Below are 21,872 nucleotides of genomic sequence, written 5' to 3'. Positions count from 1 at the left end.
TTTAAATTAGAGATATGGGCTCTTAATGGTGATGCCTTAAAACAATCTCCTGATAGGAACTGTTTCACTGGTGACACTGAAAACATGGGGCCTTTTCCCCAGTTTATGGTGAAAAGTTAGGTTTCACAGAGGTTTTTGTATTTTTCCATTTTTGTTTTATCTTCTGTATGTGTGTTTTTCCAAAAATGTTGACAGTTTTTGCTAAGGAACAGGAGCAGACAACAGAAGGATTGAAGGGACAGCGAAGTAGTATTTACAGAAAAACTGGGAACTCTCACAGTGCTTAGCTTGAGAGTCTGTTTTGTCCCGGGTAAGCTTGCTCAGGGGTGGATGGCTCTGTCCCCAGCATATGGTGTCAGTGTTACATAGTCACACGTCTCCCGGTTCTTACGATGCAGTTAAATTCGCCACTGTGTCATGGTTTGGTGCCACTATTACCATGAACTCCCAGTGGCTCTGCCACCTGGAGAGGATTGAAAACTGCTTCCTTTGTAGAAGGAAACCTAACTGAAGCCCGAGCACCACTCGGCTGGTTTTGACATCAGTTCCCTGCTCTGGGCTCGGGGGCCTTTCTTCCACCCCCTTGCGGCCTTTGAGACCATTTCTCCTGCCCCTCCATCCCTACCCTTCTGTTTTCTCCCCACACTGCCTTGCCGAGGAACTGGTTTGAGATTCAAGTGATGGTAAGTTCTGTTCTCTGTGTAGAGACTGCCATAACGCCATGGGTTGGGTTGAGGAAGGTCTAGGTGGGTGAAGGGGATTCCCATCCTAAGATGCACAGAACTCAACTGGAGAGACCAAACTTCTGGTCAGGAAGTAATAGCCAGGCAAAGGTTGGGAATCTTATTAAGAGACTGCTGTCTCTTAACCAGATAACTCAGGTAAAACCAATGTCTGTCACTTACGGGACCTGGGAGTACCTTAGAGAAAGCAACTGTTCCCACCTCAGCTATTTATTGAGCCCCTGATGTGTGCTGGGCACTATTCTATAGTAGTGAATGAACTCAGTTCAGGCCGAATGAACTTGGTTTAGGTCTGAATGACCAGGAAGAAGCCAGCATCCTGGCGATGCCCTAAGAACATGAGATAGATGTATTGGGTTGGCCAAAAAGTTGGTTTGGGTTTTTCCGTGAGATGTTATAGAAAAACCCAAACGAACTCTTTGGCCAACCCAATATCTTGGCTTCTCTCTTCACATACTTAAAAAAAAAAAAAAAAAAGTGGCGGGATCCTTCAGAATATCCCAGGCATCTAGACAGTGTGCTCCAGGTGCCCAGTGCAGTGCTTGTCACAGAGAAGTAACTGAGTGAATGTTTCTGGAATGAGTGACAGCCACCAAGGCCTGGGGAACCATAGGTGATCACGGGGAAGTTGTACAAGTTTGCCCCACAGAAGGCTGCATGTTAAAGTTTCCAGATGCTCTCCTTGGTGCTGAAAAGAAAGAGAACCCCTTGCTCATGTGAGCTAGGACTGTCCTGGGGTGGCTTTCCTGGGTGTGACTAGCGTCTGTCCTTTGCAGGGTGAGATGTTAGATAACATAGAGTTGAATGTCATGCACACGGTGGACCACGTGGAGAAGGCTCGGGAGGAAACAAAAAGAGCCGTGAAGTACCAGGGTCAGGCCCGGAAGGTGAGCCTCTCCTGCTGCCTTCGGAGAAGAGAGTCCACCGTGCGCGCCGTCTCTCGTTCTTTCTCTCTTCCCTCTCCCCATCCCTCTTTCTGCTGGACCCACCTCTTGCGTCCGCGGAAAGGGAGCCATGATTGATCGTATTGAGAACAACATGGACCAGTCAGTGGGCTTCGTGGAGCGGGCCGTGGCAGATACCAAAAAGGCTGTCAAGTATCAGAGTGAAGCTCGGAGGGTGAGCCCTTAGTCCCAGCTGGACCGACCAGCTTCTCCTCCCTCTGGTCGCCCCCACCCGTGTCCTTGAGCCCATGCCTTCCCTCTGTCTTGGCCTCATCCAAAAGCCTACCTCAGCTTCCCCTAGAGAATAGCTGCCCTTCCTTCCCAGGGGTGCCTCGCATGGATCTGGCTCACGTGCTCTCTACCCGAGAACCCCCATTTGCAGGCAGCTCGGCATCACTGCCCAGGTGTTCCTGCCAATGCCCTGGACAGAGCTCGGGATCCCTTCAGCCGTTACACTTGACTCGTGCTCCTCAGAAACCTCCCTTCATTGCCCTCCACTCCGGTAGCCCAAGCCCTGTCCCACTTGGTCTCCTTTTCTCTATCATGAACCCAGTGGTGTGCTGATGGCTATGTGAACATTATCTTGTATCTTGGGAGCACCTGTTATTTCTCCTTTATAGATGAAACAGTTGAGAATCAGAGGTTAAGTAATTGGCTTCAGGCCACCTAGGAAGCATAGGAACCAGGATTCAAATTCGGCTTTCAATCAAGCTCTTTCCATCCTGTCTCCACTGCCCGCCCCCCACCTCTAGTTCTGGTGCCCCTGTTCTAAGCTTCTCTGCCTAGTGACTGTGGTGGCTAGCTCTGGTGGTTTTTGCTTTGTAGCCTGCTCTTTTCTGTTTCTCTTGGGCTCTGATATTTTTGTTCTTCAAGTCTTTCTTTTTCTTCCAACTTTACCTATTGCTTGGGCGGGTATCTAGGGAGCTGGGAGGTTATTTTACATGATGAATCCAGGCTGGTTTGCAACAGGACCGTAACCATACTTTCTGATCCCCAGTCACTGTACTGGGTTTGACAGGTGGGAATGTACTTTGGGGGAGAGATGGACAGACGTTTGTAATTAGGACTATGTCAAAAATGTCTTTATACTCCTTCTTGAAAAGGAACAAATGAGTCACTTATATCTTGGCCTGTTGCTGCTTGGAGACCCCATTATGGTTGCCCTTATATCTGTGCACATATGAAGGCTGCCGTGTGAGCTGAGGGCTGATGGAAACTCCCTATTTCCATCTGCTGGCATTGCTAGTGCAGAAGTAATTTAAGAAACAAAATATCCTAATAGAGTGTCTTTATGTAGAGATGTTGGCTTTTTATTTCATTTATTTGGATTGATAAGATGCTTCCTATGTAGAGGCAGAGGGGTTGGGTTTTGGATGACTTACTATGGCTTTCTGGTTGTTTGTAATAATGACTTGTTTTTATTTCTCTTATCCCTCTCTCCAGAAATTGATAATTATCATTGTGGTAGTGGTTGTGTTGCTGGGCATTTTAGCGTTGGTTATTGGACTTTCCGTTGGACTGAAGTAAGGGCGGCCCGGGAGGCTGCTGCCCTGAAATGTAAGTAAATGGAAGGTACTCGGGTACTCTGGATTGGCTCCCTCTTGAGAAATGAGCCTGGGATTTTAAATTCTGCTTCTTCCCCCTGTGGTTGTCCTCGAACACACCAAGCGCTCTAAGACTTCAGTACCTGTGCGTTCTTTCATCTATGTAACTTGCTATTCTCGGGTCCTGGCTGCATGCAGGGGTTGGGTCTCCGTTCGTTCCTATTCTGTGGCTCTGTCCCCGCCCTTGTCCGCCCCTTATTTTCACTCCCTTCCCCAGCAAGCCTGCTCCTCCTCAGTTGGGTGCAGTCTATGTCTGCCATCTGGGGTTTGTCTTGTGAGTTATTATTGGCTTTCAGGTATCTTGGGCTTTGCCTTCCGTATCCTTTTCAGTGTAAATGAAGCTTTGAATCGGGATTTGGGTCTGCAGGGTTTTGTTTGTGGTTGACTGGTTGGATCTCGAATGATAAGAGTAGCTACCATTTTTGAGGGCTGGGTTGTATCAGACAATGTACTAAACACCTTACACATGCATCACTGAGTCCTCACGTCACCCGCATGAGACAGGTGCTATTATCATCCCTATTTTACAGATGAAGATGCTCAGGCTTAGAGAAGTTAGGTAACAGGGGCATGTTTGAACACACAACTAATAGTGGACCTAGCTTCTCTTTGTAAAACAAGGTGGCCATGTATCATCATCTACAAAGTCTAGAGAACCTTAGAGGATAGCAACTTAAAAATAAAATATTTATTTGGCTGTGTCAGGTCTTAGTTGTGGCATGTGGGGTCTTTGTTGTGGTATGTGGGAACTTCCGTTGTGGCGCGCGGGCTCTCTGGTTGTGGTGCGTGGGCTCAGTAGTTGCGGCGCATGGGCTCTAGAGTGTGTGGGCTTAGTTGTCCTGTGGCATGTGGGATCTTAGTTCCCTGACCAAGGATTGAACCCACGTCCCCTGCATTGGAAGGCGGATTCTTTTTTTTTTTTTTTTTTTGCTGTACGTGGGCCTCTCACTGTTGTGGCCTCGCCCGTTGCGGAGCACAGGCTCTGGACGTGCAGGTTCAGCAGCCATGGCTCACGGGCCCAGCTGCTCTGCAGCATGTGGGATCTTCCCGGACTGGGGCACGAACCCGTGTCCCCTGCATCGGCAGACAGACTCTCAACCACTGTGCCACCAGGGAAGCCCAGAAGGCAAGGATTCTTAACCACTGGATCACCAGCAAAGTCCCAATAGGAACTTTAAAATTCAGGATACTAATTTCTTTAAAATGTGGTAAAAAGAACAGAGCTGACCACTGAATCAGGTTTTCATGTGTACAGCAGTAGCATGACAAGAATCATCTAGTTGTTGGCACTGTGAAGACTTCCGTGACCTCTTAAGTATTATTTTTCTGAATATGTTTATGCTCCCCAGTTGTGCTCTAGGATAACATCATCACCCCATGTTCGTTGGGGAAGCTTTGTGAAGCTCAGTGAAATTAGGAACTTGTCCAAAGCCTACACAGCTTGCAAGGCAGAGCAGGTGTGACGCCTGAACTTTTCTGCACCTTTTTTCACTGTGCCTTTCTGCCTTCTAAGGTTAGTGGGGGATGGGGGACTAAGGAGAAGATGATTCTAGTGCCAGCAAGCTTCTGAAACTTGTATTCGAAAGGTGTTGATGGGAGCCCCACAGACAGAACAGGTGTTCTCCACCAGCGATGGTGCCTCTCTTCCCATAAGTCCTTCCACGGTGACGCGACAGCCCCTGGGAAGGGCTGTAAGAGGCCCAGGGATTTTCCTATTTTTTTGCCTCTTGTAACAGGGCTTTTTGTTTCTTGAACGGGGGGGTATTTAATTCCAGGCCCTGTCGTGGGTTTGTGCTGAGTTTTCCATTGTTCTCTCTCTGCAGCTGTTTCTGATCTCTCCTCTCCACCTTCTAGGTGTGTGGCTTGTGGCCGAGTCTTACTGTTGCTCCCCGCCGCCGCCCTGGGCGCTGACCAGCTCCTCCTCCCCCTGCCTCTTGTAGAGCCCATTTCACCCCAGCCTGGTGTGGCCGCCCTTGTCTTCAGATGGGAACGGAGTGTGAATGGCCTTCCTGAGAGAGAGTGGGACCTGTTCCCTTGTTTTCTTGTAACCACCCTTGGACCTGACCCAGCAAACAATCTAGCCCAGGAGAAATCTAAACTACTGATGCAGCCTTAAGAACCTTCTCCTGCCCCACCAACTCTGAAGCACCTTCTCCTGGACCGTAGGAACTGCCCCAGCTTCTCCTTCTCCCCTCTGATGTGTCAAATTATGCCCCGCACCTTGGAGAACCTACCTGAGACCTCCCCAAGGTGCTGTATTTTCTACCTCATGGAGTGTTCTTCTCCCCAAAATCGCAGTGTGTTTTTGGGGGGGCGGGGTGGGGATATCTTTAACAAAGCAAGGGGATTCTTCCAAGTTGGGCAACAGTAAGGCTTGGACCTGCGTCTTCTACCTGGCAGGATCCCAGTCCTCGTGGTGCGTCCTCCCTGTCCTGAAAGTAGGAGGGACTGGCAGAGGTCGTTCTGGTCTTGGAAGCTGACTTCTTGTTTGAAATTCAGCCTCAAATTAAGCTCTTAGTGTGTTCCGCTCGATGGCCAACTCCATCTCTGTCTATGTTGTACTCCCGCATGTTGACTCAAGGAGGCGCTGCCACGAGGCAGTCATCTGCGGTTACCGTCTGTAAAGGCTGGGGTATATGGAGTAACTGTTTCCGTGTCTCAGTCTTGGGAACTGGCTGTTTACTGTTAGAGTGATGCTTTGTGAAGCCATTGCCTTGAGGCCCAGAATAACCAGGCACTAAAATTAGGCCAGGGATGAGGTGCTTGAGTCTCAGGCTCTGGGAATGTTTCAGGCTGGGGCGAGTATGAGTATTCAGTCATTTCACGTGTTCCAAGTGTATTTTTATAATCGTGTGTGTGAGATGTATGTACATATATGTATGTGTCTCTCAGGAAGTAGGAAACTGGAAATGAGGTTATTATAACCTCAAAAAAATAACTTGAGCTAGGCTAAAAATTAGGTAAGAGACATTTGCTTACCTGCAAATGAATCATAGTAGAAATGTGATCTTCATCGGGGAAACCTGCTGTTTTCTGCACAAGCGCTCAGAGAATCACAGATTGTTGGGGCGAGGACTAACTTGATCCCCATTAGGTTTTTAGCAGACAGAAGGTGGGACGAGCTCGACACCTCTCCCCACTTGCTGCCTGGGCTAGGCTTGTCCTGAGAACGTCCCACAGCAATCTGGTACCGTTCATGTGACCTTTGGGACGTCCTGTCTCCAGGGCGGAGTCAGCTCGGGGAGGTCGGGGTCTACTTAGCAGCTGTTCCTGCTCCCAGATTAATGAGCTTCATAGATGCTTTGTCGCCCCCACTTGTCATGGAGCAAAGAAAAGCCAGGAAATGTTTAAGTGTAGTGACCGTGCTGAGCCAGTGTGAGCCCCTTAGATCCCCTGCGGGTCTCTGCCAGCCTCCCGGATTGATATTTCACCTTTGACTTCAATGCCTTCTAGGACAGGGCGAGCACCCTAACCCAGGCATGGTCCATTGGCTTCCTCTGCAAAGGAATGATTACTCCTAATCATTGCCCAGCACTTGGACAGAGCCAAGGGGACACCCTCTTGCCTATGGCTGTGATGTCCAACAGGCCTGGCTCCGGCAACGAGGGCAGACAAGCTTCAATCACAGACAGATCTTTGCTCTCCTGAGATTGAGGCCTGGGGCTTATAGTTCAGAACACAAGTGAAGGGATTTTTGTTCTTTCTTTGTACTTTTTTTTAAATGTAAACTTGATTATTTTTATTGCTAATTTAAAAATAAATGACTTTATTTGATTGTGAAACAGTTCTGGCTCGATGTCCCTGTAAAACACTTGGTGGCTGCCACCATGTGGTGACTTTTGTTTAGGTTTCGGAAAGGGGTTAAAATTTTTTTTAACCATGTGCTACATCAGATGGATCAAAAGTTCTAATTTTTGAAAATGGTTTAACTCTCACAGAGTGCAGTGTAACTGTATTTGAGTCCTAGATTTCAAGGGAATCCCCACCACCCCCCCGCCCCGCAAAAGACTTCAGCTGACTCACTGAGAGTATCTGGCTCTGGGGGGAAGTGGCGTAAATCTGATATGCTGGCAGCTGGAAGACAGAACAACATACGAAACATCCTCTGAGCTTGCTGTTGATCTGATGTTTGCATCTCTCGCCGAGAAGTAACATTTCTCTTAGTACCCTGGGTTCTAGAAGCCAGATCCATCTCCCTTTACCTTCACATCTACTTCCATGCCCAGACCCACCCTCGTCTCCCTTCCTCTGGAACCCTCTCTGCAGTGACACTGTTTCTCACGTGCTTTCCTTTTCTTGTCTGGATGAGCAGAAGAAGATCATGATCGTGATCTGCTGTGTCATCCTTGCGATCATCTTAGCTTCTACTATTGGGGGCATATTTGCCTGAAAAAACACAAAACAAAACAGGTGAGCCATCTGTGGGGAGGGTCAGGTCTGTTTTCGCTCAAGACGCTTGTATCCTGAGGGCTTTGGTTGTCACCAGGTGCCTTAATCTGTGTGGGACTGGGGGCTGGAATGAAGGTTGGAGAAAACCAAGAAAAATGTGTGAAGAGGGAGTTGGTAGGGAATAGGTAGATGGGGAGACAGAAGGTGGCAGTCTGTCCCGTACGCAGGTCTGGTAGCAGAGTGTTTTGTTCCGAATGCTTTGCATAAGGGTGTTGATTTCCTGTAGTGAAATCTGGGCATTGGCATGTGGGAACAGCAGAGGAGAAAGAATTCATTATTGCATTAGAAGCACCCTGAACTCTTTGGAAGAGGGCCACACAGGGAGCCCAAAGTAAATATCAATAAAATTTTCCCCTTATGAGGTTAGGACAGGTTTTTGCAGCCTTGTGAGTAGTCCCTTACCCCTGTAGACAGGCTTGGTGATCCTAGCCCCACACGTTTTGCTGTATAATCTATGATTTTTTTCCCTCCGTTTTTGTTATCCCCTTCAGTCCTCACAGATGGATCCTCACCTGGCATTTTCAATTCTTCCACCTCTGTGGTGCCATCCCTTCTCCGCTGCAGATTCCTCCAAAGCTCTTCTTTCCATTATGAAACCTCTTAGGACATAGGACCTCAACCACCTACCCGTTAGAAGTTACGCAAAAGGAGATTTACAGAAATACGGACTTGGGTGGCAGGCAGGGGTGAAGGAACAGGGAGTACAGCACTGTGTCGCAGGTTAGGAGGATGGTTAAAGGAGGAGACTGCAGGGTAGAGCAGAAAGCATAGGTACCTGTTTAGGAAATAAACTTGGAGCCAGAGCCCACGCTGACGTTATGGCTGAAGCACACCCGCTCATCAGGATCTGATTTTAACTGCCGGGAGTCAGTCAGGACCAGGGCACTTGTTACTTCTGCTCTTCCAGTTCTAGGTCTCACCTTTGACCAACGCTCTGTCTCCTTCCTTCTTCAGGGTCCAACATTCTCCGGGGTGATTGTCTAGCGATAGGCCCCAGGCACGTCTCCCTCGCTGCTGTGTCCCCAGTGCTTAGCACAATGCCCGCCGCTTATAGCTGCTCAAGAATCTGTTGACTTTATCTGAAATTAAGCTCTGATCTCTGCTATGGCCGAGTCCTTGGACTTGCCTCTTAAATGCTTTAAGGCATCAGTGGGAAATGGGTCTGTGTCACAGGCTGTGTAGAAATGCCTGGGAATGGTCGATCCGCCCACGCAGAAGCACAGCAGGCCCCACTTTCACAACATACACTTTAAAGTCCTTTTTTTTACGGGAGGTGGTGGTAAGAGTTCTGTCAATGGCCTCTTACTTTGCAGAGATGGCTGGCCCCAGGATTGTGGTTCAGTAATTAAACGGGGACCCCCAAAGAAACACGTTATGCTGTGATTGAACACCCAACAGTCACAAATACCATGCTCTGTGAACCCTAACAAAGAAGAGGTGACAAAGTTAGGTCAGAAAAACGAGGCTGTCACTCACACCCCTTCTCACTGATTCACGTTGCCAGCTGAAACTGGCCTTGTCGGCCAGCAACTTGTGTACAAGAAACTGTCCAAACACTGCCGCGAATTCAAGGCTCAGGTGTGCTCTAGTGCAACCTAGTGATCACAAGAGGCTCACTAAAAGTATACTAAAAATCACGGTATACAATTCTCAAGGACCACACAACGGCTTAAATTTGTACTTTTGAAAGTAAATTATTTTCTTTGCCGGAGGTCTTACTTTTTAAGAAAGTGGGATTTAAAAAATTGACATTTTAGTCAGTGTGCTGTTTTCTGCCCACTTTCAAAGCAAATGGTTTAATATTTTTCCTATCAATCTGTATTTCCTTTGGTTTGAATACAGGATAGAAACCATTGCTGGCTAGCTCTGAAGAAATAGATGAATTTTGTTAAAGGCAAACAGGGAGCTGGAACCATGGGGTTTGAATCACCCAGGGCCCTTGTTCATTCAACAGTAAGATTTGAGTGCTGTGTGGCACCCTGCACTGTGCTAGGACCTGTAGGGACACAGATATAGAGGCAAATACCCCCCATCTCCAGAGGGTTTCAGGCCTAGGAAAGACCACACAATTCAGGTTTTGTTTCTATCAGTTCCTTCTGGTAAAAGGCAAGGGTATGTCTGTTGCCGTATTGTCCAACATCCCCCCTTCTAAGATTGAGAGAAGATGGGTAGCTGGGCATAAATAAATACGTTGAATCAATTAACCTATGTACTGTTGTTTTCTTTGCTTTTCCAAAAACATTAAAAGTCTGTAACTAGTAAAATGTCATAGAAACTAGCTCCTTAAGTGTGTATATATAAAAGGCAGTACAGACATTAAGTCGGACTTGAATCAGAGGTGGGAGATGCAAACGTTTGCTTCAGCCTTGAAGACATTTATCTTATAGCCGGGGAGAATCAGAGCTCCTAACAGTCAGTCAGGCCTGGTTCTTAATCATTTAAGGGAATTAGTGACCAGTGAGAAGTTACGTCATCGTGAGGTGATGCTCAAACTTTATTTAATATAAATACAGTGCACTTAAAAAACCTGACAGATGACGTACAGCTTTTCAGAAAGCATCTACTCATATGCTGCTCCTTGGTTATGACATCAGAGCTACCCAAAGACTTGAAGGACTGGCTGAGGGGAATAAACAGCCTGTGTCCGTTTCCTGCTTACAGTCCTCACTACACACGCTCAGGCATGTAGAACTTGCCCCAGTATCGCCCCTTATGGGTCAGGTCGTAGGGGCTCAGCACCTTCCGTAACCCCAGCATGTTGGCAGTGACAATGCGCTCAAAGGTCCAGGGGTTTTGGTTGTTCCGTTCTCGTTCTTCTTGATCTTTCCGCATCTTCTCTAGAGTCTCACGGCTCACGGCCTTCGCGGGGAAGGGCAACTTGTGGGCAACCTGGTTGAGGAAACCCCGTACCTCTTGGAATTCGCAACGCCCGCCCATCTCTACTATGAGGCGGCCAGCCTTCACAGGGGTCACGTAGTGGTCGATGGCACCTTTGCCGCCCCCCATGCGCTGTCCCATACTCTTGCGGGTGATGGGCTTGAAAGGGGCTGGTACTCGCCATAAGGCAAACATGTTCTTGGGGTCCATAGACCGGTTGATTGTCAGGCGCATCATTTCAAAATGCCCCCAATGGAGGTAACCGCCACCCAGTGCCTAAAAGTAAATGGAAGAATTAGAAACATATAGGGATTTAGATAGCCTTCATGGGATCTATCATGTCTCTTCTTTTATGGTAACTGCGGCTTCAAATATAAGTTCTAGTAAGTACCATGGAGGAAAAGCCTAGGGTACAGTAATAAACGGGAACAAGGGTGGACCCGCTTCAATGGATAGCCAGGGAAGACCTCTTGGAGGAGGTGACCTTTATAGCTGCGGCCAGAATGGAACGAACCAGCCAAGGGGAAACAGATGAGTGTTAGGAATGGCACATGCGAAGGCTTTGGCGCAGCAAGTGGCTTGGTGAGTCTGGGCAGAAGCCAGTGTGGCCGGAGTAGAGAGAGGAATGGGGAACAGACTGAGTGCTGAGAGGCTGGCAGGGGCTGATGGTGCAGGCTGTGGGAATCGGACGTTAAAACATCACTCTGGCTGCCTGATGGGAACTAAATCCTTTTCCATAGCCTTTTGTGTGGGTACTGACGTCAAGTCTTCACGGAAGCTACTTGATGAGTAAGGAAACGTCTGTCCCATGTACTAAAACATGGATAGTTTTATTTTGACCAGAGGCTTGAGAAAATCTCATGGTCTAACTATGGGGTAAGTTAGGTACCCTCTTCCTTCTGCTTTTACATTATTTTCACTCTACGTAAGACAAAAAACATTTGTGACTTAATGCTCACTGGGTCCTGCTCACCAGTTTAAAGAGCAGCTAGTGGCAGTTCTAGTAAAACCTGTGGAGGAAGAGATGAGAATGAACTCAAGGAGTCTATTTTAATCCCTGGCTTCCGTCCTATAGCCGCTTGATGCTGGACTCACCAAGATCGCAAAACTGCCTTCAGTGAACTCAGTGGCTTCAGTGGAAGGTCCCCTTATGTCACTCAGGTTTTTAGGCTCTCTTCTCACTTTTGGCACAAGTGGTACCCTTTCAACAAACCTAAGCTTGGGCTTTTCAGGAATGGAAACATCTAAAAGGAGCACAGACAACCAAGAGTAAGTCAAACCACACATCTCAAAGGATTCATTTTCTTCCTAGAAAGATTTACAACAATCAGGTCAAAGTCTTAAAGTTACCACTCAACAACAATTCCAAAAGTGTGTTAGGTTTATCCTGTGGATGCTTTTCACGGACACTGGAATCTTCTGGTTACGACAGTGGTTGATGCAAATGTTTCTGAACCTTTTAAGAGAGCAGAGTTTTAACCTTCAAACCAAAATGCTTTTTTAAAATGCCTACTCTGTACCTAACACTGAAAAAGGGACTGTTAGAGAAGGTACAAAGATGTGAGAGTGTCACAAAATAACACTAGGTAACATTTGTGTGTGTGTGTGAATGTTTACTAAGTGCTGGAATTGAGCTGAATGCTTTACATGCATTATCTCATGTAATCTTTAAAACAACTTGATAGCCTTGGTATCTTTCAGGGCTTCCTTTTTAATATTTTTAAACCTTTAAAAGTTTAACACACATGTATCAAAGGGCCCCATAAAAAAATGTGAATTACCACAAAGTGAACACACAGACATACCCACATAACATCTACATCAAGAAACAGAACATTAGGCAGCTGGTATTTTTAATCCATTTTATAGAAGAGGAACTTCAGGCCTAGAGACATTTTATAATTTGGTTCGGGTCATCCAGTCAAAACAGAAAAGCTAGACACTATGTCGCTTAAGAAAAAATACCACACTGCCTCTCTGATAAGAGGCAGTGGAAAGGATACTATATTGTACATCAAAATACCTAAGTTCTCCTGCTCTGCCACATTCTTGTTGGGAAACTTACAACCTAGTACTCCTTTGGTCAGTGCTCTTTCCTTTATATATACAGGGGCTTTGCATGCTGAGGCCCGTACTACAATGTGGTTGCTGGGTGAGGGGCCAGACATGCTACGTCTTTATCATGTCTGACGTTTTGACAATATGGAAAAAAAAAATTAACTTGTAAGTCATCTAAAGTATTTCTATAGTAAAACAAGCATGGCTCTGTGATGGAGTCCAATATAAAACAGGAGACTTTAAGGGCTACAGAAACTGCCCCCTGCCATTTCTATATGTAGCTACACAGAAACTTAGTAATGCTTTCTCTTGCCTCCAAGGCCATATGTACTCCAGTGCATGTAGTAATTTCACAATTATGTGTAGAAGATAAGGCCCTCAGAGGTCAAGGCCGCTTTCATTTTTTTTGAGATTTCCAATATATTAAAAAAAAAAAAAAGGTAAGTTAGATACACCGAATTGTGGCTTACCTTAATTGTTTATATTAACAAATTAATGCTTTTCACATAATATTGTTACTGACTGCACATGTGTAACCTCATTTGGAGAAAACATCAAAAGTCTCAATTGAGGCCAGTTAGGTTTAGCTGAGTGGGCAGCTGTGGGCCACGCACCAGTGGTAGGCCATATGGGAGATATCCCATGACAGGTTGGCTCCCTAAAAGCAGGAGCCTTTTTGAGTCTCTTGTTCTTTGATTTCTCTCTAGCGTTTAGAACACTGCCTGGCATACGGTACGTTTTCAATACATAATTACTGAATGGGTGAATGGGGATAGGGGGCACAAGAACACGCCTACTCTTTACCTATCCTCTGCTGGGTTCCATCACAGAAAAGGCTTACAAACAGGAAAACGGATAAGCTCTCACCTTCAAAAGTGGGCACCGGGAGCAGCGTCTTTAGGCCAGCGCTGGCGGGCGGCGCTGCCCAAGAATCTACAAAGACAGATCAAGTTAAACGACGAAGGCCAGGGCTTGGTACACTCTGGGCCAAATATGCTCCTGACAGAGGTGTCCCGTGGGTTTGGGACGTGGGTTCCACTAAAGGGGCTCACAGGCACAGCCCCCCGCCCCCAAAGGACAAGCCGGGGACTCTGGGCGCCGATCCCCAGGTTGCACGAACGCTGTTGACCCTTTTGCACGAATCTTATGGCGGGAGGGGAGGCAGCAAAGGGCAGCCCCTTCCCCGTGCTTCCGCAACCGTGCGCAGTCCTGGGACTGTGCGAGATACCCGATGCGGGGAAGGGGTGTGGAGAGAGGCAAGGCCTGGAGGGATCAGGGGACTTCTGACCTAACAAAGGCGCCCGCAGGACGGGCGCGCGGGCGCGAGCCAGCAGCCGCCACATGGTCACGCGCGTGCGGTCGCGTCGGGCTCCCCACGGCGACCGCAGCGAACACTTCGACGCGGGCACGGATCGCGGCACTCTCGAGACACGCTGGAACCGGCTCCGGCTCCCACCTGGTCGGGCCGGAAGTTGCGTTCGCGCCGGTCCCCCCTGCAGTGAGGGCGGGTGGAAGCGGAAGAAACTGGAGCCTCGGAACCTGGGTTCCGCCCTGGTGTGTGCGGGTCCCGCCCCGCGTTCTTTCTGGGGTCCCTCCGGAGATGAGGGCGGCAGGGCGGGGGCTTCTCTCCCCGAAGTACCATGCTGAGAAAGCCTGGGTTCATATGGCAAGTTGGTTCCTTACAATTCACTACGTTACGCCGCGTCTCTAGCCCCCTTCTCTCCCGCAAGAGGTTAGAAAAAAGCGAAGGACTCATCACTGTCTTAACATTTACTGGGCTCTTGCACTGTGTCGGGCGGTGAGTACCTCATCCTTGCGTCTAGTCCTCCCAACGAATCCATGCGATAAGTAAGTCATTACACCCACTTTGCAGGTTCCATCTCGAAGGTCAAAGGATTTAACTCTCCTAGGGTCACACAGCAGGAAAACAGTACAATCAGTATTTGAGCACAGTCGGTGTGACTCCACAGACCCCAGTGAACGGACAGTATGACTCGATATCAAGTTAAAATGAAAAAAGGTATAATTATTCTGGGAGGATGTTGGGCAAATCATTTTTATGGGCATGATGCTTTTTAATATTTAGAAAGAGAGAGTCTTTTTCCAAGCTTCTAGGATACCGATGGGATTACCAATTGAGGCTGATGGCTATTGTATTTAAATCATGCTAAATCTGTGCGTGGTCTTTCTCCAAGGATTAATATCGTAAATGGCAACAAATAAAACCTGTAATCTCGCAAAGCTACTGGAAGAACTCTCCCTGTCCACAGTTTTATGTACTTCTTGATTATTTGCACACTGAATCTGTATCAAAAGTTAGTGAATTTTATTAGAGCCAATCATTTCTGTCCCAAGAGCGGTTTTAAAAGGTTAAACTGCCCCCGCCCCCTCAGCCCGTGTCCGATTCTGGGCAGCTCTTCTGTGCTCCCCTCTCCCTTCCACCGAAAGTGGGAGATTCAGATGTACTCAGGTATTTAAAAATCTCAAGCTGAATATTGTATAAGATTGTTTGGATGGAGAATAAAGCTGCAGTACAATCACTCTTTGATTGGTCTCTAAGTCTTCTGGTGCCCTAAAATTTCTACCTCATTGCTTATTTTAAAAGAACTAAAAATTAACTCACAATTCTACATTTAAGGAGTACCGTAATGTCTATTTTTCTTTGTAAGAGTTGTGTTAAGTACAATGGAGGATACAAATGTGAAAAATCGGTGATCCTTTATGAACTTATATTTATGTGGGGATGATATGATGAGAATACAAATAGCTAACGTTGAGATATGAGAAGTTTAAATAAAGGGTTGTGAAAAATCGAAGGATGGACCTGAGGTCTTCCCTGATCACAGAAAATCATTTTTCCCTTCGATTTTTCACAGCTCTTTATTTACTCTTCTCTTCTGATAGTTCTATGGCTGTTATTTGTAGGAGACTGAGGTTCAGGGATTAAACGATTTGCTACACAGCTCGTATGATGCAAAGTAGGATTAAGAACCTTGATGAACTTACTTTTATTGGAATGCATTTGCTAACATCTCCCAAAAGTTGGTCTTTGGACTTTCCTGAGACCTCTGTTAAAAATGTAAATATCTGGTCCCCACTTACTAAGAATCTCTAAAGGTGGGGTTCAGGAAGTCCTATGGTGAACTAGCCCCACGGGTGATTCTAATGCCCAGTCAAGTTTGGGAATCAGTGCTCTATGAGCACTTTGAAAATTTAAAAAGTAGAGTATAGGTACAAGGCATTGTTTCTGGACTATACAGGCCAGTACTCACTGGGATGTATATTTTTCCCACCTGTATAAAAATTATCTAACACCTCAGTTTTTAATCTTCTTATTTAAACATCCAGAGATAACAGAAACTTGTAGCCCAGTCCCAGGTCCGGTTGTTGACTTAAATGGCACACGCACACACACATACACATACACACCTTACTGCCATGAGAAAAATGAATGTGTCTACACATATTCCAGAGCTTTCCAGCTAAATTAGAGTCAGTCCCAACTTGGGGAGTTAATATAGTTTTACAGGAGAGCTATTTCCAGCATTTCTCAGGGAGTAAGTCAACAGGCACGAAGAATGGATCTAGTCCTAATTGTTTGGCCAAGAAGAGGGAACAATGCCAACTACTGTTCATGCTTTTGTCTTGGCGTTTACGGACTAGATCCATGGTATTCCTATGCATTTTTTCACCATAATAAATGATTCCCTATTGTGGCTTCGTCAAGTTATTTACAAGTCTGTTATTATAGACCATGCTGTAATAAACATCCTTATACATACCATTTTGGTACTGTTTTGGTATTTCTTTTGAGCAAATTCCAAAGAAAAATCACTGGATCAAAGGGATGTTCATTTAAAATCATTTTACCTCATCAAATTGCGTGAAACTGGCCTTCACCAACAATGTATCAGCGTGACTGTTTATATACACCCTTTCTGAGGAAGGATATGAAAGTTCTTTTAGAGCTTTGCCAATATGAAAGGTGAAAAACCACATCCAGTGTTATGTTTATAACAGGGTTTTAAAGCAGAATTGCTTCTGACTTAGTTTTGCCTGAGGGCCCAAGGTATGTGGTAATCCCTGTATTCCAAAGTGAGGAGCTGGGCCTCCCAGGCTGGACTTATAAAGGAGCTGGTTGGAAGTGGCTTTGCTCTTCTTAGCTACCCACTCTCCTTCAGCCTGTAGAAAGCACTGGAAAAAATCAAGAAAGGAAGTGGAAACTGGCAATGACAATAAAGATTTCTTCGGACAGAGCTGACATACTGTGAGTTTCACTTCCCCTCTCCAATGGTTAGGGATGAGGTGATCCATCAAGCCTAGTGAGAGACACTTCAAGGTCACGCAGAGAGCTTGGTATGAGGCCTCTGCAGTTTGAAGGGGGTTGGTGTTGACACAGGCTTGGGAAAGTCTATGTTTGGAGGCTGATCAAAGCAGCCTGTGACATCAGAGTAGAGAGAAGTAGCCACATTACTATTGATGGCAGGTCAAAGGTATGAATATCCTGTTGACCAGATGCGGACCCCAGTGCAGTGTGTGGGTTTATGGTTTTCTTATATCCTGTCCAACGGGACCCCATGGAGAGACAAGGAGAAAGAAGGTGGAAGAGGTGTAATGATGGATGTCCAGGGCCTGTGAGAAGAATTATATGCAAACAGCCAACCGTTTAGCAGAGATGAATTTGCCTGCATCAAGGGAACTGAGATGTCCTCAGCAGTTAGGGTTAGGGTGTGTGTGTGTGTGTGTGTGTGTGTGTGTGTGTGTGTGTCCTCTGAAGACTCCATAAAGCACCATAAGAGGAAGAGTATACTTTAAACTATACCCGGACCCGAGTCAGTACTGTTGGGTGCTGTAACAAAGTACCCCAGACTGGGTGGCTTAAACAATAGAATTTTATTGCCTCAGTTCTGGAGTCTTGAAGTGTGAAATCAAGGTGTCAGCAGGGTTGGTTTCTTCTGAGGGATGTGGGGAAGGATCTCTGCTTGGCTGGTAGATGGCCGTCTTCTCCCTGTGCCTCTTCATATCATTTTCCCTCTATGTTTGTCTGTCATGTGTCCAAATTCCCCCTTTTTATAAGAACGCTAGTCTTATTGGATTAGGGCCCACCTTAATTATCTCACTGTAACTTGATTTCCTCAGTAAAGATCCTTTCTCCAAATAAGGCCGCATTTTGAGGTGCTGGGGGTTAGGACTCCAACTTATGTTTTTTTCAGGGGAGAGGAGGATACAAGTCAACTCATAACAGGTGCCATGATGGTAAGCCATCCCAAAGGGGTCAGAGGTGAGGGGTCAGGGGCATAAAAGATCTTAAGTGATTGGTAAATGTGCAGAAGTGAGGAAATAGAGACCTCTTCCCTTGCCTCCATTTTTGTTTTCACCACTTTCTATCTGGAGTTGGGCTGAGCTGGGAGCGGGGAGCAGCTTTACCTCTGAATGCAATTCAGAGTTTTGATTTTTACACAGTTTTGGACATTTTAGTTACTGAAATCAATATGTTTTCTGTGGCTAGAAGTGACAACACAACTTTTTTTTTTTAATATCAGAGAGTAATGAGAAAATGCAAAAAAAACCCAGCCTTACAGAGTTGGTTTGGATAAATAGTAGAAGGGTAAACTAAAGTTGATTTCTGATAGCCTTCTCTGAGTTCTACTTAGTGATCTAACTTACATCTGGTTATACTTAGTTTGCTTTTTTGTTTTTATTTTTTACCTTTTTGGCCAAACAACATGTGGGATCTTAACTCCCAGACCAGGGATCGAACCCGCAGTCCCTGCATTGGAAGCACGGAGTCTTAACCACTGGACCACCAGGGAAGTTCCTTAGTTTGCAATAACTAACAATAAAAATTTTAAAAAATAACTAGCAACGCTGAACTTTTTCTCATCTCTTTGGTTTCATATGTTTTTGTCTGTTTGTTTTACTGTATGTGTGATTTGCTTGCTTGTGTACTTTTCAATCATACTGTTCATTTTTTTTTCGATTCAGAACTGCTTGTTATGTATAAGTACATTAACTCCTCTTCAGTTGTATATGTTTTGATTTATTTTTTCATTTTTCAGTATGTCCTTTAATTTTTTTTTTGAGGCATGACCATTATGATTTTTTTTTTTGGCCGTGCCGCGCAGCTTGCGGGATCTTAGTTCCCTGACCAGGGATTGAACTTGGGCCCTTGGCAGTGAAAGCGAGGAGTCTGACCACTGGACCGCCAGGGAATTCCCCATTATGTTTTTTTTTAAGCAGTAAAATCTGACAGTAATTTTCTTAAGAGTTTTTGACTCTGATCATATGCTTATAAGGGCCAGAGGTAGGGATCTAACATAATTCTTTTCCAAGTTGAAAATCCTCATTTAATATGTGACTTTATAATGTACTAAATCCCCACATAATTTTTTTGATTCCGTTTGACATTTTATTCCCTTCTCATGTTCTCTCTGTTCTGAAACCAGTGATACACTGTTTCAATCATTGTTACTTTATTACACATTTTTATATATGTCTTGTCAAGGTCTCCATTTTTGCACTTTACTTTGCAAAAAACATTATGGCACGTTTTGCATGTGTGGTCTTCAAGATAAAATTTAAAACTTTTTGTTAAGTTCCATTTTCTCTCCCTTTCCATTTTTATTTCCTTGGCCAGAATTCTTGTTCTTCATATTTTTGTGTGTGTGTGTTCATTTCAATCTCAGAATCATTTGCACTTCTGAGCAAGACTCAAGGCTTTTGCTCTTTCAAAGAACTACAGGCTCTCAGCTGGGAGGGGCTAGAGGCATCAAGTATTTAGTTCTACCTCATCAGCATGTTATCCTCAATCATGAACTTGCTACAAGTCATTCAGATAGCTGGTTAAAGGCAAGTACAGTTGCATATTGTTTTTATTTTATTTTTTATTAAAAATTTATTTAGTTATGTATTTAATGGTATTTCAGGAAATTGATTTATTAGCATAGGTTTCAGAGCTTAAAGTCGGTATTGCTGAGATAACTCTAAAGAGTGTACCTGCAAACAAAGTCAAGGACTTGGTTCCAGAAGCGGGCAAGTGTATGAAAGCTGATTGGCAAACCCAGACCCAAAGGAACAAGAATCATTTACTTGTGAAATTTAATTGTAGTCCGTTGTTTTGGAATATTTTTGGTTTTTAAAAAATTTTTTATTGGAGTATAGGTGATTTACTATGTTGTGTTAGTTTCAGGTGTACGGTAAAGTTAACCAGTTGTACATATACATGTATCCACTCTTTTTTAGATTCTTTTCCCATATAGGCCATTACAGAGTATTGAGTAGAGTTCCCTGTGCTGTACAGCAAGTCCATATTAGTTATCTATTTTATATATAGTAGTGTGTATATGTCAATCCCAGTCTTCCCATTTATCCCTCCCCACCCTTACTCCCTGGTAACCATAAGTTTGTTTTCTACATCTGTGACTCGGTTTCTATTTTGTTCATTTGTACCTTTTAAAACTTGTTTTAATTGAAATGTAGTTGACATACAATATTAGTTTCAGGTGTACTACATAATGACTTGACATTTGCATACATTATGAAATGTTCCCCACAAGATAAGTCTTGTAACCATCTGGACCCATAAAATGTTATTACGATATTATTGACCACATTCCTTATGCTATATATTCCCTTAACTTATTTATTATATAACTGAGGTTTGTACCTCTTAACCCCCTTCACCTATTTCACTGCTCCCCTTCTGGCAATCACCTGTTTGTTCTCTGTATCTGTGAATCTGTTTTCATTTTGTTTTGTTTGTTTGTTTGATTTTAGATTCCACATATAAGTGAGATCATGCGATACTTGTCTTTCTTTGTCTGACTCATTTCACTGAGCACAATACCCTCTAGATCCATCTAGATTGTCACAAATGGTAAGATTTCTATTGATAGACACTTAGGTTGCTTCCATACCTTGGCTATTGTAAATAGCGCTACAATAAACATTGCAGTGTTTATATCTTTTTGAATTATATTTTCTTATATCTTCATCAGGTCAATACTCAGAAGTGAAATTGCTGGATCGTATGGCAGTTCTATTTAAATTTTTAAAGGAGGCTCCATACGGTTTTTCATAGTGGCTGCATCAATTTACAATCCTACCAACAGTACACGAGGGTTCTAATTTCTCCACATCCTTGCCAACACTTGTCATTTGTTGTCTTTTTGATGATGGCCATTCTGACAGGTGTGAGGTTGTATCTCATTGTGGTTTTGATTTGCTGATTAACAATATTGAGCATCTTTTCATGTACCTGTTGGTTTCTGTATGTTTTCTTTGAAAAAAAATGTCCATTCAGGTCCTCTGCCCATTTTAAAATCAGGTGTTTTTTTTTTTTTTTCATGTTGAGTTGTATGAGTTCTTTGTGTATTTTGGATATTAATCTCTTATCAGGTACATCATTTGCAAATATCTTCTTACACTTGGTAGGCTGCCTTTTCACTTGATTGATAGTTTCCTTTGCTGTACAAAAGCTTTCTAGTTTGATGTAGTCCCATTTTTAAAATTTTTGCTTTTGTTTCTCTTGCCTAAGGAGACATATCCAGAAAAATACTGCTAAGGCTGATGTCAAAGAGCTTACTGCCTCTGTTTCCTTCTAGGAGTTTTATGGTTTCAGGTCTTACATTTACAACTTTAATCCATTTTGAGTTCTTATATATGGTGTGAGGAAGTAGTCTCATTTAATTCTTTTGCACATAGCTGTTCAGTTTTCCCCAAACCATTTATTAAAGGGGCTGTCTTTTCCTCATCATATATTCTTGTCTCCTTCATTGTAGCTTAATTGACCATATAAGTGTGGTTTATTTCTGGATCCACTATTCTCTGTTCCTTTGATCTATTTTTTGTGCCAGTACCATACTGTTTAGATTACTGTAGCTTTGAAGTGTAGTTTGAAATCAGAGAGTGTGATACCTCCCACTTTGTTCTTCTTTCTCAAATTGCTTTGGCTCTTCAGGGTCTTTTGTGTTTCCATACAAATTTTAGAATTTGTTCTAGTTCTGTGATCAGTGTCTTGTACTTTTCTGAGTACAAGTATTTTCCCTCTTTGGTTAGATTTATTCTTATTTTATCCTTTTTGATGCAATTATAAGTGGAATTGTTTTCTTAATTGTTCTGATAGTTTGTTGTTAGTATACAGAAACATGACATTTCTTTATATTAATTTGTATCCTGCAACTTTATTGAATTCATTT

At 44.5% G+C, this 21,872-nt stretch overlaps 2 protein-coding genes across 13 annotated transcripts in view; one reads left to right on the top strand and one right to left on the bottom strand.

Annotated features, from left to right (window-relative positions):
* The window catches only part of STX3 (syntaxin 3), a 150,387-nt gene that overhangs the window by 34,623 nt on the left and 93,892 nt on the right, over positions 1-21,872 (top strand). For 2 of the 11 annotated variants that reach the window (XM_089914767.1, XM_089914768.1), the window contains exons 9-10: positions 1,520-1,630; positions 3,131-3,244. In XM_089914767.1, coding sequence (XP_089770893.1) covers positions 1,520-1,630; positions 3,131-3,214 — 195 coding nt within the window. In that variant the 3' untranslated portion in view covers positions 3,215-3,244. Of the gene's footprint in view, positions 1-195; positions 1,631-3,130; positions 3,996-5,114; positions 5,398-7,603; positions 7,702-8,231; positions 9,945-21,872 lie in introns of those variants that run through there. The other 9 variants (XM_022591890.3, XM_022591889.3, XM_089914766.1 and 6 more) reach the window with 9 other exon arrangements.
* MRPL16 (mitochondrial ribosomal protein L16) lies at positions 10,216-14,153 on the bottom strand. 2 transcript variants are annotated; one of them, XM_022591895.3, is made up of 4 exons: positions 13,964-14,153; positions 13,543-13,608; positions 11,713-11,861; positions 10,216-10,893 (listed from the first exon to the last, which is right to left on the bottom strand). In XM_022591895.3, exons 1-4 carry the CDS (start codon positions 14,016-14,018, stop codon positions 10,408-10,410), a joined length of 756 nt encoding a protein of 251 aa, XP_022447603.1. In that variant the 5' UTR covers positions 14,019-14,153; the 3' UTR covers positions 10,216-10,407. The 2 variants fall into 2 exon arrangements, with proteins under 2 accessions (XP_022447603.1, XP_022447604.2); XM_022591896.3 differs by having other exon boundaries at positions 11,713-12,073; positions 13,964-13,995.

Source organism: Delphinapterus leucas, chromosome 7 (genome assembly GCF_059928025.1).
Source record: "Delphinapterus leucas isolate spDelLeu-1000000601 "Yukka" chromosome 7, BTC_Dleu_Yukka2, whole genome shotgun sequence".
Lineage (NCBI taxonomy): Eukaryota > Metazoa > Chordata > Mammalia > Artiodactyla > Monodontidae > Delphinapterus > Delphinapterus leucas.
Note: the sequence above shows the minus strand (reverse complement) of the source record. Positions and strands in the feature narration are given on the sequence as shown.